Genomic DNA, 17,884 nt, shown 5'->3' with positions numbered 1-17,884 from the left:
AAAGACAGGACACTTATCTTCCTATAGAGATGTTGTGCTAGCTTCCCATCCCCCACTCCAAACTCCATACTTTCCCCTCTTCCTCCCTTTCTTCCAACTTCCAATGTACAGAGAAGAGGAGCTTCTTGGTGTGGGGTGGAGCCCGGAAAACCAAGTTTATCTCCAGGGAGATCCCAGGTTGCCCTACTACACCCTCCCAAATGGGGCCCTGGGCTCAGCCAGGAAAAGGGTCGGCAGCTGCCAAGCCAGAAGCAAATGGGTCTGGGTTTTAATCGGATCAAATCTAATCTAATCTGAGCGGTTAAACCCAGCAGTCCAAACCAACCACAGCTAGAAGGCTGTGATGTGGACAGATAGCTCTACTTTGGTTCCTTTCATCAGGGTTGGTGGTCCAACAAGCTTTGGAGTTATTAATATTTTTGGCTGGAAGAGGACTATGAGGAAGAAAACACCTTGATTGGGACCACCACCCCTGATTGATGGACAGACAGACAATCCTCTCCTAGGAGTGACTCCAATAGGGCAAACCTGTAAGTAGTACTGTTTCCATTTAACATATGGGGAGACAACCCAGGACAAGGATTCCCTGGTCATTATAAACACATGACTGGCAGGGGGAAATTACCTCATTAGACCCTAGCTCCGGTAACTTCTGGAGTTTTGTGTCTGGAGTATTCTTTTCTGCAGAGATGACTCCAGTCCCCCTGCCTAGCTCTTCTAAGCCAGACTGAGAGCTCTTCAAGGGCAAGGAACGTTATATGCATCACTTTATCACAGTGTGAAAAGTATAGGGAGGGAGAGTAAGGAGAACTGGGCCTAATTATGTAATGAAGAGAACCCTGAAATTAGAGTTAAGGGTACCTCGAGGTCACATTCAATCTCTGTCATTTACAAGTAGTATGACCTTGAGCAAATCTGTTTCCATAACTGTAAAATGATGGGTCTGGACTAGATATACAGCTTTACACTTTTATGTTCCACTATTCCTTTGCATGAACTCTATGCTGGTCTGCAAGCTGGACTGTTCACTTTTCTTTTTCCCACCTCTGCCTTAAAGTTCCCTTTCACTTCCCAAAAATTTATTAATCAACCACTACCTTTATGCCTTTAGGCAAAACACCAATTTTCCTAAAGTAGCTCTCCTTTGCTCAGAAACATTTAACTGTTCCCTGTTATCTACAAGAGAGGAGAAAACTCCCTGAATTTATTAATCTGGTATTCAAAGTCCATCACAATTGGTTTCACCTAAGACATACAAATGTAGTTTCACTTCTCACTGTTATTCGTACAAATCTAGTCTTCCTTCCCATTGTTACTTGGTGCCCCAAACAAGGTGGAGTGCTTACTGTTCACCTTTTTTCTCCCACCCAAATCCTGCCAGCTCAATTACTCCAGGTAGAAGTTCCTTAGCATGTTTATTTACCCTATTCAGTACTGTTTGTATTAATAATTGTGTTTATCTTATCTCCCCTATTAGACTGTATGTTCCTTGAGGGTTGGGACTTACTAATATCTATAGTCCCCACAGACCTAGTACATAGTAATATAGTGTTTTGCACTTAGTAAATGCTTCATTCATTCAGAGTAGATTTTCAGTATTTGTTGAATGAATGGCTCAGAGATTCTGGTCTGGGAATGAGGGCAAGAAGTGTCAGAGGCAGTAAGTCCAGCAAGAACCAAAGGAACAGGAGACAGCAAATGCCCTTCCACTGTTATATTTCTGGCCAAGAAGCAGCAATGCTTATAGAGCATTTTGGGTTAAAGAGAAGTGTTGAGAAAAGAAAAGGGAGAATAGGAAAGAATCATAGAATCTCAACCTTAAAAGAAACATTAGAGTCAGGCTAGTTCAATCCACACTTGGAAAAAATATCCTTCACAACATTCCAGTCAATCAACCAGCCAGCCTTGGATTGAAGATTGTCTTCACTACTTCCCAAGGTAGCCCATTCTTTTTGGATAGATCTAGTTGTTAGGAAGTTTTCCCTTCTATTAAGCCTAAATTTGTCTGTCTGAAACTTCTACCCATTGGATTAATTCTTCCTTCTGACAGTGCTTTTTGCCTACGATGGCCATTTAAATACATATATTTCAAGTCCAATGGTCCCCTTTGCTGCCTCCCCTGTCATCTCTTCTTCTCCAAGCTAACCTTCCCCAGTTCCTTCAAGAGATTCTCCTATGTCACTAACATAAGGCCCTTCACCATCCTAGTTGTCCTCTGCACACTGGTTTATCAACATGCTTCCTAAACTGTGATGCACGAAACTGAACACAACACTCCAGGAATTTTCTGACCAGGGCAAATTTCAGGGGGAGTATTACTTATTTCTGAATGCTACTTCTTGTTTAACGCAGCCAAATGATGATAACAATGATAATAACTAACATGTATGTAGTGCTTACAATGTACCAGGTGCTGTGTGTGCTAAGTGCTTTGAAATGATGAGTTTTGCAGTATTGCCTCCAACTTAAATTTGTTGACCATTTCCTCATTTGTAATAACCTGCGTTATATCTCACTGATTGTTGATCAAATGAGATACTAAGAGTGCTTAGTCTATGGCCTGACACACAGTAGGCTTACCCCCCACCCCGTTGTATCTCTAAAGAGGTAATGTAGATAAAATACTCTGTAACTAAAGGGCCATGTGAATGTCAATTATTGTTATCAGTTTCTAAAGAGAAGGTGTCCTTATGGGAATCTTCCACTTCTCTCAAACTTCCTCATCAGATGCAGATACTGAAAGAACTCTAGGTGCATGCATATGGTATGCACAGCCATATACCATAAGCCTTGGGGCCCAGGATTAGATTTGCAAACCAGGTTCTCTTACCCTCACACGAGTCCTTAGGATTTGAGTGTGGGGGGAAGGAGTGCTTATTTTGGAGAATACTGAGATGCCAATTGGACCATGGCCATCAGAGAGCTGTAGGGAATATGGGTGCCACCAAGAGACTTTGGGGAAAGGAGCATGTGTGTAAGTGTAGGGATGAGTGGACTGGGATAGGCAGGGGTTGGGGTAGAAGTGAAGTTATAGAAGCTGCTGTAATAACATATCTGGAAGAGAATTAAACTATATTCATCATATACACACACACACACAGTGATCCACTATCTGCAAAAATGATAGCACTGATCCACGAAGCAACATTAGTGCATTTCCCCCTCCCTTTTGTCACAGTGGAAACAAACTTGGGTCATATTTCCCTCTTATACAACTAGATATTCTTGTGAAATCAGAAAATGTTAGAGTTTGGGGATCATCTAGTCTACTATTTCGTTTTATGTAGGAAGAAACAGCCTCAGAGAGGGGGAATGCCTTACTCAGAATCACATCTAGTCAGTGACTAGAACTAGTACTTTTCCCATTAAACACTGCTACCCCTCAGGTCTTGACGCAAATCAGGCTGTGAGATTTGGGGTGTACACATTTTAACTAGGTGATTTTCTCAGAATGATGAAAGAAAACCCCAAGGTCTTTGACCTCACTGCCACTTAATATTTGGGTGATCTGATTATCTTAGATGTTTGCTGGGGATCAAATGAAGATAGTGCTTGAGGACACTAATTATAAAGCATATCTCGGATTTAAGTTAAGTAGTGCACTAGAAGTAATGTGACAAACTGCATTGACATAGAAGGCTTGATTGTTAATTCCTAGTTGGCCCTTGGTAAAGTAGGGAGTGTCTTCCATGGTTACTTTCCAGGATTATGAAAATTAAAATTCCACTAACTGTGACTGTGAACGGGTCACTCACTTCCCTGTGCCTGTGTCCTCAACTACCATGGACACCTCCTAACTGGGATCCCAGATGTCTTGTTCTCTATTCCACAGCCCCTTTGTCCTTTCCCCACAAAGAGCTACTAACCCCACCCCACCCCCCCTTTACTCCTCCCTGATTCCTACTGTGCTATGCCACATAGCACAGGAAAACTGGGTTGGAGTGCAGTCTCTGATGCTTACAGGTTGTATGAGTCCTGACCCAGTCACTTACTTTGTGATCTTGGAGTAAATGGTTTCATCACCTGTAAAATAAAGGAGTTTGACTAGATGATCTGTCTTTTCCTAAATGTGGAATTCTATGATCCATCCCTTCATCTCTATTCTATGTATGACACTTAAGACTCATTGTAAGGCTCCTTCACATGTACAAAATGGCTGTGCAAACCGTACAAAGCCTCGTTTTTCTTTAGTTGACCCCTTTTTATCCTAGATGCATTTTGTGCAAAACACAAAGACTCATTAAGGGTAAGAGGAAATCCATAAGAGTGAAATACAACTTCCTTCTCTCTCTCTGAGGGGAGAACACTAACAATGGCTGCAGACTATCCTCTAAGACAGAATCAATGTATATATGCATCTTCTTACTCCATCGCCTTCTCCTAGTCTGTATGCATGGCTCACACTCAAGTCTTCTATCCTGTCAGTGTGGATCTTTCTTTGGTTTCCTCCTCCTCTTTAGGGAATATAGGGCTATTTCCCTGTCTTCCTTCCCACCGCCTCTTTCAGTTGCTGGGGTGGGACACTGCAGGGAGGGAAAAGAATGAGACTGTCTCCCTCTTTTTAGTAGGGTGTATATTTTATGTCACTTTCTCTTCTGTTTGTGTATGTGCAGGCACAATCTTTAGTTCCCAGTGTGGGTGGTATTCGTAAGGCTTTGGTCTGGCTGGTGCTGGAAAGCAGGTCACACTGTTTATTCTCCCAGAATCTAGAGCAACATCTACACCTCACTCATCAGTTATCCATGTTCCACCCACAGGCGCTGCCAGACCAAGGGAAGGCCCAGCACCAGCCTGACACTTGAGACTCTGGGAAGTATAGAGGAAGCATAGAGGAAGGCAATGCATCTTTTTGGATTCCATGGAAAGGATAGGCAAGTACATGGGAGAGGTCAGGTTTCTGTCGAGATCAGATGCATGTCATACTCTATCCAGCACAGTGATAAAAAGTAATCTGATTTTTTTTAGACAATATTTTTTATTGATATCATTTTTACATTAGATTTCTCCACATTTTCCCCTCCCCAAATCATCTAGCAAAGAAAATTCAGTAAAATGGATCGATGAAACACAAATACAAAATCTGACATTATTTGCAACGTTCTACATTTGAGGACCACCAATCTTCACAAGAGGGGTATCTTCTCATTTCTTAGGTAGTGCAATGAATAAGTGCCGGACCTGGAGTCAGGAAAGAGTTCAAATGTAACCTGAGAGATTTAGTAGCTTGTGTGTGTGACTCTGGGCAAGTCATTTAATCTGTCAGCCTCAGTTTCATTTGCAAAAAAAAGGATACCACGACCAACCTTACTGGGTTTTTGTGAAGCAAATGAGATATTTGCAAAGTGCTATATAAATGCTAGCTATTCTTTCTTTGGGGCCAACTATGTATGCTCCTCAGACTTCAGTAGCAATATTTTGTGGTGATCGTTCTTTATGTCTTCCTGTTTTCTGTATTCATTTTTTAGTATAACATTCAAATGACTTAACCATTTCCCAATTGATTGGTACCTACTTGGTTTCCAGTTATTGTCACCACAAAAAGTGCTACTATAAATATCTTGGTTGTACATGGAGCTTTTTTGCTCATGACCTGGTCTGGCTGTGCTCCTAGCAGTGGCATCTCTGGGTCAAAGACTATGGGTGTTTTAGTCACATTATTTGCATGATTCCAAACTGCTTGTACCAATTCACAATTCCACCAAAACAGCTTAAACTCCTCTAACACCGATTATTCCTGTGTTTTTTGGGGGTCATATTTACTAATCTTCTGGATGTGCAGTAAAAACCTCTGGTTTTGCTTTGCAGTTCTTATTACTGGAGCATGCTTTCCTTAGGTTGATAGTTTACAACTCTAAATTGCTTCATATTCTTTGATCAGAATCTCACAGAATAGCTTTTGGTCACATTTCTCAGTTTATTATGGGATATGACTTGGTTGACCACTTTCCTTCTTGTCCTAGTATTTGTGTAAAAGCTTTCCAATTTCATGTATTCAAAATTATCTCTATCTTTTGTAATTGCTTCCAGCCCTTGTTAAGAATCCACCTCTCTTACCCAATGCATATGACATCCTGGTCACTCTTTTCAGCTCACTTGGCCCTTCAAAAAGCCAACTGCACGAATACAGGACAGGGAACTTTTGGCAAGAGGAGAATCTATGCTAAAAAAGTGTGTGTGGGCTTCAGGGGACTGAAAGCTTGAAAATGGTTCATTGAAGCTGTTGTTATCTTAGTCTCCATTAAGATATGGTATCCAGACAAGAGGTTAACAATTTTATGGTTAGAACACATCTGGAGTTATCACTCAATTTCCAGTAACATTTTAGAAAGGACATTGACAGACAAAAGACTAGGACTGGAAGAAAGACCAGGACAAAGGAAGTAAAAACCATGCCATGTGAAGAACAGTTGAAATAGGGATGATCAACCTGTATGAGACAGAAGAGTGTATATAAATGTGGGAGGGTTTTGGGGGGGGGGAAGGGTAAAAATAGCGTTTTGAGTATTTCAAAATTGTCATATATAAATATTCATTCTGTTTTAGTCCCAGAGGGTAGAAACAAATACAATGGATGGAAGCTGCAAAGGCAGATTCTGGCTTGATATAAAGAAATTCTTTAAAATTAGGGCTATCCAAAAGTCAAAGACTGCCTTAAGGTAACAAACAGGTCCTCCATCTCTGAAGGCTTTGGAGAAGCTGGAATGCTGTAGAGGGGTTAAGATTAGACAACCCGGGGCAGCTAGATGGCTAAATCATCGGCCCTGGATTCAGGAGTACCTGAATTCAAATCCAACCTCAGATACTTAACACATACTAGCTGTGCGACCCTGGGCAAGTCACTTAACCCCCATTGTCGCACAAAAAAAAGAAAAAAAGATTAGACAACCCACAAGCCCCTTGCAACTCCAAAGTTGTGATTCTTATGCTTGGGTTTAAAACTCAGCATGCTTGTTCTTGCCCTCCATCATGAACACATTTTCCCTTCTTTAGTGGTTAAGATCTTTAAGGATGGAGTGAGGAGGGAAACCCAGAAACCAAGCGGTTAAACCTTTGTCCTGGTTTTAGCCCCTTCTCTTAGGTTTCAGATCAGTATAATAGAGCTGCACTTCACTCCTCCTATGCTATCCTCTCGCCAGAATCCTTTACTGAAGGTCTTTGACTCCTCCTCTACTTCTGGCCCTCCTGCAGTGATTCTACATTTGACCCTGCTTCAGATTCATTTCAAAAAGGTACTTAACTCCAGATGTTATCCTCCCCACAGCTACTAGGAATTGTTCACATGGAAGCTGCTGAGACTTACCATGACCTCAATGACTTTAAAAGAAACTGTTTCCAAGTAAACTCTAGGTAAAGACATGATGGCAGCATGAAAACCATCTGCTCTCCTAGCACGACTGTTCTCAGAGCAATTCTTCTTGGTAACCCCCCAGTGGCTACACCTAATGTCATGCACACAGAAGGCACTTAAACACTGAAGAATGTAAAGAATTTTGAAATTGGAGTTGTGTTATCTGGGTTTGAATCCTGGTCCTGCCATTCATATTTATGTAACCTTGAACAAGTGATTCTGGGCCTGCTTCCACATAGCAAAATGAAGGGGCCATATTAAATGACTTTGAGGTCATCCATCTGACCCTGACAGACACATTTCAAAAAGAAACTCAAACCCAGACTCTAAGGTTCCTTCTAGCTCTAGATCTATGATTCTGACACGTATCATCTTGGGACCACCAAGATACTGTGCTAATAGACACCTTACAAATGGTGCTTCATATTTGATCCTCACAACAACCCGAGGAAGGTATGATTACTCACTTCATTTTACAGGTTAGGCAAAGGTTGTGACTTGTCTAAGATCAGGTCTTCCTGCTCTATTCACTGCACTCCTTAGCTGTAACATCACCAAGGACAGAAACTGTACATCTTCTAGATTAGTGGGGACCTGGGACAGGAGGGAGGGGATCTGAGCCTGGACAGTGTGATGGGTGTGGAAGATGAAAGCCCTAAAACTCAGAAGCAAAGGGCAAGTCATTATCTGAATCCTGAGGGCGGGTTGCATTGTTGCTCCCATTTTTATTTTATTTTGCAGGGCAATGAAGGTTAAGTGACTTGCCTAGGGTCACACAGCTCCAATAATTTACTTAAACACATTTTCTCCCTTGGCTTTCTGTTAAAGAATATAAAACTTGGTATGAATGTTAAAGGTGGGAAGGATGGGGGGCAGCTGGGTGGCACAGTAGATAAAGCACCAGCTGTGGATTCAGAAGGACCCAAGTCCAAATCCATCCTTAAACACTTGACACTTACTAGCTATGTGACCCTGGGCAAGTCACTTAACCCTCACTGCCCTCCCCCCCCCCCCCAAAAGGTGGAAAGGATGCAGATATTAGATCTGGAAGCAAAGGCCTGTGCTTGACAGAGCAATAGTGGAAGACATGTATCCAATGGCTGGAGGATGGCCAGACAAAGTGTGGTACCTCAATATAAGGGAATACTTTTGTTCCATTAAAAAGAGAAATCTAAAAGGGAAGAAGCAGAATGTAACAGGGACATCAGTGGATTTGGAGTCAGAGAACCTGGGCTTATATCCAGGTCTCAGTGGTTATTAACATCACCTCGAAGCATATATCTTCGACAAGTACCACAGACTGTCACAATTGTGACAGATGAGGAAATTAAGGCCAGAGATCTGAAGGAGATGACACTGGTTCCAGGTTACAATGCTCTTGAATGGCAGCATCTTGAGATCAAGAACCCAACTGTATGATTCCTCAGTGCCCTTTCCAGTACCATACCAATTCTCTGCTAATAAGTAAGCTGAGAAAGTTAAACTTCTCTAAATTTTGACATGTCAAAAGACAGATGATTCCATTATAAATACAAACAGAAAGATGGTTGTCTGAGATTTCTGAAAGGGATAAATAGAGGCAGTATCTTTAACACTGTCCAAAGGAGGAGTTCTAGGATAGGTTCTATTTTTTCAGACAAAAGTGTCCCTCAGTGGCTCTATACACCCCAGAAGCAGAGTGTCATTCTTAATTTTTTTTTTGAAGGGCAATGAGGGTTAAGTGACTTGCCCAGGATCACACAGCTAGTAAGTGTCAAGTGTCTGAGACCAGATTTGAACTCAGGTCCTCCTGAATCTAGGGCTGGTGCTGAGCCAACTAGCTGCCCCCATTCTTAATTCTTAGATCATGTTTATCTCCACCCAAAACAAAAAGATAGTAAAAAGAATACCTTCAAGTAGTTCAAACTGATAGGCCTGGACAAATTACAGGTTAGGACACTGAAAAAAAAATTGATGAGATTTGCTGATCAACTTCTGGTGATCTCTGACAAACTGTGGAGAAGGTGGAAGGATGGGCAGCTGGGAAAAGACTTAAGACAGGCAAATAAAATGGTTTCTTTATACTATAGATAGCAAAATGAAGTAACAACTAAGTAGCACACTGACCAGATTCTCACACTGGTAGATCAGAAGAATACTGTAGACATCTGGATTTCAGAATATAATTTCAATATCTCATGATAATCCTGTGAACAATAAGGACAAATATGGGCTGAGGGGCACACAGTTTAATGGCTCCCAAACCAGATGAAAGCTAAGAACCAAAGAATGGTGATTAGTTGATCTCTATCAATCTGAAGATAGCTCTCTAAGAGACTGTCACTCAGATCTGGTTTTGGTCTTTTAACATTTTTTATCAATGACAGGGAAAGTCAACAAAACAAAACAACCCCCCCCCCCAACAAAACCCAATTTGCTCTCCAGCTGAGGCACAGTATCCAAGGTGATAATTTTGTTCTCTGCTCTGGTCAGACTACACATGCAGAACTATGTTCATTTCTGGGTACCACAATTTAGGAAGGATGAAAAGCTAGACCAAATCCTTCAGAGTCTAGCTTCTTCAGCTGTGGGTCTTGGTCTCATATAGGGTCAGGTAAATGAATGTGGGGGTCAAGAAAAATTTGGCAGCAGTAAAAGGTTATGTATTCCTATTTTATATACCTATAAACCTGGGGTTGCATAAAAATTTCTTGGGTGAAAAAGTGTCTTGAGTGGAAAGTTTAAGAAGCCCTCCTCTAGAGAGCAAGTAGATAGATCTGAGGATCAGCTGAAGAAATTCAAATTGTCCTGAAGGGCATTTAAGGAAGATAAAATGGCTGCTACTAAATATTTGCAGGGTTAACATGAAGAAAGATTAGACTTGTTGAGCCTTATAGAAGATCATTAGGATAGCTTTTAGTTCATTATTGGGGGGGGGAGAGAGCTCAAAGTACTCTTACCACTGGAGATCTTTAAGCAAAGGCTGAATGATGATTTGTTGATTGAAAGTGCTAGAAACCTCGTGCACAGGTTGTGGTTAGTCTTGGCATGATCTCTGTGGTCCCTTCCAATTCTCATACCCTACCATGATTCTATATATGATTTCTCCTTTTAAGTTAACTTGGCTTTCTGGTTTATAAATCAGCCTCAGGTAAGTTTGGTTATCATGACTCAATTGCTCAGGCTTCATCATCCCTTTATAAATTTATGTAATTAAATTCCTGATCCTATTAAGATAAAACCCAAACCCTTAATTATTACGATCCCAGTAATGCACCATGGAAATGTGACTGCTCACATAGTCACATCTAGTTTTAATTGCACGGACAGCTTAAGAGACCACAAAGAGACAAGTTCCCAAGGCCTACCTTCTCTATGGGGCTGGAATGAGTTAAGCAATGGTAAGTATCTCAATTCATTTTCTAGGGAGGGTCAGTACATGGAAGCTGAACACAGTACAAAGTGCTAAAGGACTCTCTTCTTTGGCATCTTCACACTTACCTGTTTTCATTTTACATGAAGACTTATAGAGTGGTACAAGGTACTGGGAGGGAAAAGGCTTCAGCTCACAACTTCTACTGGATGTTTCCCAAGGATTTTTGTTTTCAGGAGAAGTGTCCCAGATATACATCAATTCATTGCATTTTAGCACATGATAGGTAAGTATCATTATATACTTTATAGCACAAGAGGAAATACAGGATCCTATTGTGACAGAGACAGGACCAAGAGGCTTCCTAGCTCCTGCCCCAGTCCCATTCTTTATTTTTAGAAATAATCACACAAGGACACAGGTTTGTACAAAAACCACATTTGTTTTTCTCACAAAATTGGGTGGCTGTATTGCAGGAATAAAACTGGATCATATACACAGGATCAGATGAAAAAAAAGTCACCACATGGTTATTTATACAGATACACAGCAGTGTTAAGAATTCAGGTACTTGGTAGGACCATCACCAGTACAGTAAAAAATAACTCTACCTGGATCTTTGAAAGTGTTTACCCTAACAACCTGAGGTTACATGGGATTACAATCTGAAACAAAATTCCATGTTCCTTCAAAAGCCCTAGAGGAAAACGTAACACTTGGAATGAATTTCCTTTGGCAGGGTGGGGAGTGGGAGTGGGTGGGGAGGGGGGCAGAGAATGAGGAAAACCCTGGCTGTTTTCACAAGGCACTGGGGGCTCTCTGGAGGTAACTGCATTAAAACTAAACTCCAGTAGGGACAGCTCAAATCCAGTGCTCTAAGAAAGGGCTTTGAGATCCTAATTGCATCTGTTTAGCTGAAGTCCACACCTGAAGCCTTGAGATCAGGCAGGTCTTGATGGTTTTGTGTGTTGTTGTGTTTTCCAGAGAATTAAAAAAAAGAAAAGAAAAGAAAAGAAAAAGAAAGAAATGTTCTATTGTGTTCAGAATTCATGTTTCCTGACCTTTATATGTAAAGCTTTATGGACAAGACAGGAAAGAAAAGCAAAAACTTCTAACCTTGTACTTCAACTTGATGGAAACCCAACCTGGAAATTAGGCTAAGGAGGTCACAAGCCTTGGAAAACAAAGGAAAAAACCTCTTTCCTAGAGAATGGGAATAGAGAAAAAAATGGTCACCAAGAACTATCAACTAACCATCAGCACTAGGAACAGAGTATGGTGGTCCAAAATGGGCTCATATTAAGGCATTTTTGTGTCTTCCTAGAGAATGGACCCCAACCCTGTACCCCTGTCCCTGAAAAACAACAATAAAAAAATCCCCCAAACCACCAACCCATCTTCAAAAAAACCAAAACGAAAACCAAAAAAACCCCAAAGTAAAACCCTAACCCATCTCCTAATGAAAACAGAGAGCTTACTGCTCTAGATGTTGAGCCCTTTCCCTGGCATTCCCTCAGAATTTTATGCCAGGTGTTTCTTATCAAAATCCTAGAGAGTAAAGGAGAGAGGTGTAAGAGTGGGCACAGCACTGCCTCACCTCTCTACTAATCTTGTTTTAAATTCAAAGTACCGCTTCCACTGAATTCTGCTCACTCTGGCTGTCTGCAAGAGGTAGTTTGGGGCTTCACACCCCTAGCCATCCCAACCAAGTTCCATCAACTAGAACTTCAGAACTATATCTACTTTTTTTTTTCTTTTTAGCTTTTTATAAAGGGGAGAGTAAAGCAGAGAAAAATGCATCCAACAGTGACTATTAGGCTTGTTTCCTCAAGCTGGCTAGTGCCTTAGACTCCTGAAACTTTTCTGGGTGTGCTGGGAACCTAAGGAATATATCCCCCAGTTCCAAACCCACCCCTAGTTGCTCCCAAAGCTCCCTACATCTCAAACCATCCAAACAATAACTATCTGCATAGAAAGTCAGAACCAGTGAACCTGGAGAAGAGAACAGTTTTATTCTAATTGTTGCACTCTCAGCAACCATAGAACAATGAAAAAAGTATGTTTTGTCAGCATGGCATGAGAGATGGGTCAGGTATTGATTCAAAGGATTTACAACACCTTGGACTAATAAAGAGGCACACGTATTCTTCAATGGGGCCAGTATTAATGGCAGGCGTGCTTCCCTCCCTGTTTTCCCTTATCTTCATGCTTGTATGTGTGTGCCAAGGAACTGTGTACCTTCTACACATTTGTACTTCACCCCATCCCATCATTAGACTAAAATGAATGTATCTACTACACCTCAAAGTTCATTCGCTTCTAGACTGGTGAGTCCATCTCTCTGCTTGCATCTTTTGGTTCCTTATTAACTTAGGATTATTTTCCTTAAAAATGCTAACAACAAAAAATTACCCACAGAAGCACCAAGACAGAGAAAGACAAGAGCAGATTGGGATGGGCTTACCCGTTATATTCCCTATTTGCCCCTTATTCAGCAGAGGGAAGACACAAGGTGAGTTCTTCCTGTCTAATGCACACTGTCACCACCAGTCCCTCATAAGCCCTGGCAAAGGAGCACCACCAAAAGGAATACACCAGAGCAAGGAGGCACTCAGATGTGGAAGAGGAAAAATCCTGAAAGAAACAGAAGAAAACTGAGGAATAAGAGAGTCTTGTCACCACTACTCGGGATCATGGAATCGGGGTCTGCAAGTCCCTTGAACTGCTTCTTGTTAGGGAGCCGAAGAGGCTGGTGCTGTTGCAGGAGGAGGTGTGACGCCATCGGTGGGCGGAGGCGGTGGGGGCTGTTGTTGCGGAGGAGGGGGATCTGAAAATACATCCAAAAGCTAAACATCAATAATGGAAGCATAAGTAATTGGGAGGGAGGGAAGCTAGATCAGGGAAATAAACAGGGAGTTACTTCCTGAAAAGACTATTTTCATCAGGCTGCTTTGCAAATAATGTCTCTCCACATGACAACACAAGCCCTGTGCTCACATACCACACTCACTTCTGTCTCTACTGCCATGATTTCTGATGCTGCTGTTCACCTGGAATGCTCTGAGCATCTACATCTATTTAAATTGTACTGATTCTTTCAAGCCCAGTTTAAGTTCCGACATGACCAGGCAGCTTTTGATAAGCTGTAATCTCCTATCTTTGTAGTGCCTTCAACAGTCAATGTTTAACAAATGTGTAACAGTAGAAGAAAAATGAGAACACAAATAATTATCTTTTTTTTTTTTTTGGGTGAGGCAACTGGGGTTAAGTGACTTGCCCAGGGTCACACAGCTAGCAAGTGTGTAAAGTGTCTGAGGCCGGATTTGAACTCAGGTCCTCCTGAATCCAGGCCCGGTGCTCTATCCACTGCGCCACCTAGCTGCCCCACACAAATAATTATCAAGTGGATCCCTGACCCCTCTCTTCCCCCAGCTCAAAGTGCTCTTTTCCTGGCTTTCCTCATCCTTTTAACTTACATATAATATTTAGGTACAGGAAGCCCCCAGAAGTCCTTGAGGGCAAGGCCTGGGTATTTTTTAACCTTTGTCTCCCCAGTGTCTAATACAGCACCTTGTACATAGCAGCTGCTTAACAATGAAATAATTATATAAGAGAGGAATAAATTAAGTATATGATGAGAGTTGAGGAGGGTGAAATCAGTGGTGGCTGGGGAATCCATGAAAGACTTCCTGGAGGAGGTAAAGCCGAGATGTTCTAGGAGTAGAAATGGCATAAGCATAAGCATGGAGATGAGGAGGTGCTGGATGTGGAATGTGAGATTGGATGCAGCCCTTGGTGGGCCTGCTCCAGTTTTACTGTGAACCCTGAAGACCAATGGACAGCTCCCAATTCTATATAACCACTTCTTAAGCATCTGCATAGGGTGATCTAGAGTTTATAGCATTATTAAAGATGGATGATTTTATTTCTGAACACAGATACAGCAGCTTAGTCATAGAAGGCTTGTACTTTTTTTTATACTTGTTTGCAGGGTTAATGGCAAACATTTTTTATACAAAAAATATTCTGAGGAACTATATGTTAATTCTGGGTACTGGCTCTCAAGAGGTGGACAAAGTGACCTGAGGGATTTTTCTCTAGCATTGTGATTTTACCCATCCAGCTGTAGTTCAAAGTTTTTCAGTTAAGGCCTACCCTACAAACTCCAACCCACATAAGCTGTCTCACTGGAACTCAAAGCATCATTTTGTTTTATATGTCATGCACAATAGCCAGGGGTCATTCAGCTAGCTTGCTGATACCCAGCTACTAATCTGTGTACACACACATGTATATGTAGCACACATCTATATATATGTAAGCAAATCTACATGTTATACACACATGCACCTATTATATACATCTGACATCACAGGCATGGATTCAGCCACTTGGGAGTTGGGTTTTCTAAGCCAATCACTTCATTTTAACAGATAAGGATACTGATATCCAGAGAAATGAAATGATTTGTATGAGGTCATACAGCTATTAATGTTGGAGCTGAGACTAGAACCTGGGTGTTGTAACTCATAAGTCTGGGGCCTTTCCCCAAAATACCACAAATAGATGACCGTGTGACATTTTTTCTCTTAATTTTTCATGTACATTGTCACTTTAACTAGATGAAGGAGGGACTGTGTTTTATATTTCTTTGTATAGCCCACAGCATTGTCTGCAGTACTTGGCACACAAGAGATACTCAGTAAAAGATGCTAGTCAAAACCCAAATGCTAGGGGAAAAAACCCTCCAAATAGTATTATAAAAATCTGACTCAAGGCAAGTGATTCCCTAACACTGGGATAGCCCCAATCCCCAAGTAAGAAAGATATGGTCACAAATTTTCTAGGCCAAGTAGGCTGGTTGATGTTTCCTAGTATGGTGACAGTGAGGTAAGAGAGAAATGTTTTTTTCTTCCTTTGCAGGATACTAAGAACTCATAAGACAGACAGACTGCTTACATGGTCTGCTATTCAGTCCTTTATTCATTTTATTGCTTGCTGTTCACTCCTAGGTTTTTGGTTTTTTTTTTTTGGTGAGGCAATTGGGGTTAAGTGACGTGCCCAGGGTCACACAGCTAGTAAGTGTCAAGGGTCTGAAGCCAGATTTGAACTCAGGTCCTCCTGAATCCAGGGCCAGTGCTCTATCCACTGCGCCACCTAGCTGCCCCACTCCTAGTTTTTAACCTTAAATTCTGCATCCATGAAGGACTACTATACAAACTATTCTACATCAAGGACTTAACTAGAAGACAGGAAAGAGGAAGAAGTTAGATGAACAGTATCCTTTCTGTTCCCCAAGCATTTCCAACTCATCAGGATAAGTGTAACTTATTGAAGCCATGCTGGCTAAGGAGCCTGAACAGAGAGCACTTCTTCTACTGGGGTGATCACTATGCTATCAATAAGTTCCTGCTGAAATCAGAATGGTCAATTTATATTTACCCTCCCTCCAGCTCTTGGTAATTCAAATGTGGATGGACTTAAGACCTCTGAACAATTGAAGTACTTATCATCTATTTTCCCCTTTCCCTAGACCCAGGGAGTGGAAGGGTGGTGAGCCAGACCCAGAATTCTACTTACACATGCCATTGGGTGCTGCAAGGGGTACTCGTGGTCCAATGATGTTCCCAGGCATTGGTGGGATGACAGGTGGGGGAGGACCACCCCCAGAAGGATGGATATTGGCTGCAACAGCTGGAATCATACGGCCTGGCATAGGCTGTCCAGGCATCATGGAACCAGGACCTGGCATTTGACCTGCAGAAGGGTATTTAAGGGTACTGGTCATAAGTGTACTATGAATAGATGGGCCAGGAAGGCTATAATGCAATCCCAAGAATTCCAGGGACAAACAAATTTAAAGCAATATATATCCTGGGAATGACGTTAAATGTTACTTGCAACAGACTCAGATGAAAGATACTCTCAGTAGCAACTAACACATCAGAAGAGGTTTGTGAGCTGATTGCTTCAAAACTTCAGTGGAGTCAGGCAGCTGTGAGAAGTTATTTAAAAAAGAAACCTTTTCAGAGTTATTTTTGAAGCTCACTTTGGTTAAGAGTTAGGATTAAAAAGAAGGGATTGTCGGCTGTCTTCCTGAGGATATATGACACCAAGTATATGGGCTAGTGAGAAAAGAAAGAAGAGCTTTAACTCGAAGTGTGCACTCAGCCTGTGAACTAATAGTTTAACTGGGTCAAGATCAGAGCTGCATTCATGAAGGAGGGGGAGGGAGAGTTTCCGGATATACAGGTAGCATCACTCTCCACTCATATTTCAAGAGTAAACATTGGCTTGAATCCCCAAAACCTACAGAAGCAAGTGCAAAAAGATGTTCTAATCCAAACAGAATTATGCGTTGTCTCCTAAGTGTTTGAAATTACAGGAAACTCTAGGGAGAGGAAGAACCAAAAGAGGTTATTTGTTCTGCTTTATAACCAGCTTTAGAATATGATGGATGATCATTAATTAGCTTGTGATTTCAAGACTTTTATTTGGGGAGGGGGCCTGTATTTTCTTAAGTTGCTACACCATGAGATGTAGAATAATTTCACAGGGGATAAGCTTTTCTCCCTTGGCTTGAGAAAAAATGGCATTTTCCTGGTCACCCCACTGCTCCTCAGGCTCCTCCTGTTCCCCAAAGATCTCCCCTTGGTCTGCTGCATCTCTCCTTTAGCTCTTTAGAAATATCACTCACACAACTTCAACTCCTGCCATTATACATGACTCTCAATCTTCTGGAATACAGACCCACATCTCAATTCCTAGAGAACATTTTAACCCAGATGTTACCACCAGCATCTCAGACTCAGCTTTTCAAAAACGAGATAAGCACCTTTTCTTGCTAACCCTTTTTCTTCAGACTTCATTATTTCTGTCAGGGACAGCAACAATTCTCCCTCTCTCTCATGTCTGAAACTTTCAAACTTTATGACTTTCTTTACTCCCTTTAGAGACAGCATGGTGGCACCAGAGTGCACAGAATGCTGGACCTAGAGTCTTACGACTTCAGTTCAAATTTGGAATCACTTTTCCTTAGTTCTTCATATGTAAAATGGAGATAGTAATAGCACCTACCTCCTAGGGCTGTTGTGAAGATTAAATGAGTAGTATCTGTAAAAGACTGTGCAAACCTTAAAGTGCTATCTAGTACCATTATTGTTGTTGTTGTTATTATTAATCAG

General features: G+C 41.5%; 1 protein-coding gene across 4 annotated transcripts in view; it reads right to left on the bottom strand.

Moving 5' to 3' along the window:
- Positions 1–11,143: 11,143 nt before the first annotated feature.
- SMARCC1 (SWI/SNF related, matrix associated, actin dependent regulator of chromatin subfamily c member 1) overlaps positions 11,144–17,884 on the bottom strand; it is a 173,503-nt gene continuing 166,762 nt past the window's right edge. For 2 of the 4 annotated variants that reach the window (XM_043963471.1, XM_043963462.1), the window contains exons 27-28: positions 16,281–16,457; positions 11,144–13,527 (exon numbers count right to left, since the gene is read on the bottom strand). In XM_043963471.1, coding sequence (XP_043819406.1) covers positions 13,433–13,527; positions 16,281–16,457 — 272 coding nt within the window. In that variant the 3' untranslated portion in view covers positions 11,144–13,432. The remainder of the gene's footprint in view (positions 13,528–16,280; positions 16,458–17,884) is intronic. The other 2 variants (XM_043963478.1, XM_043963485.1) reach the window with 2 other exon arrangements.

Source organism: Dromiciops gliroides, chromosome 1, assembly GCF_019393635.1.
Source record: "Dromiciops gliroides isolate mDroGli1 chromosome 1, mDroGli1.pri, whole genome shotgun sequence".
Classification (NCBI taxonomy): Eukaryota; Metazoa; Chordata; class Mammalia; order Microbiotheria; family Microbiotheriidae; genus Dromiciops; species Dromiciops gliroides.
Note: the sequence above shows the minus strand (reverse complement) of the source record. Positions and strands in the feature narration are given on the sequence as shown.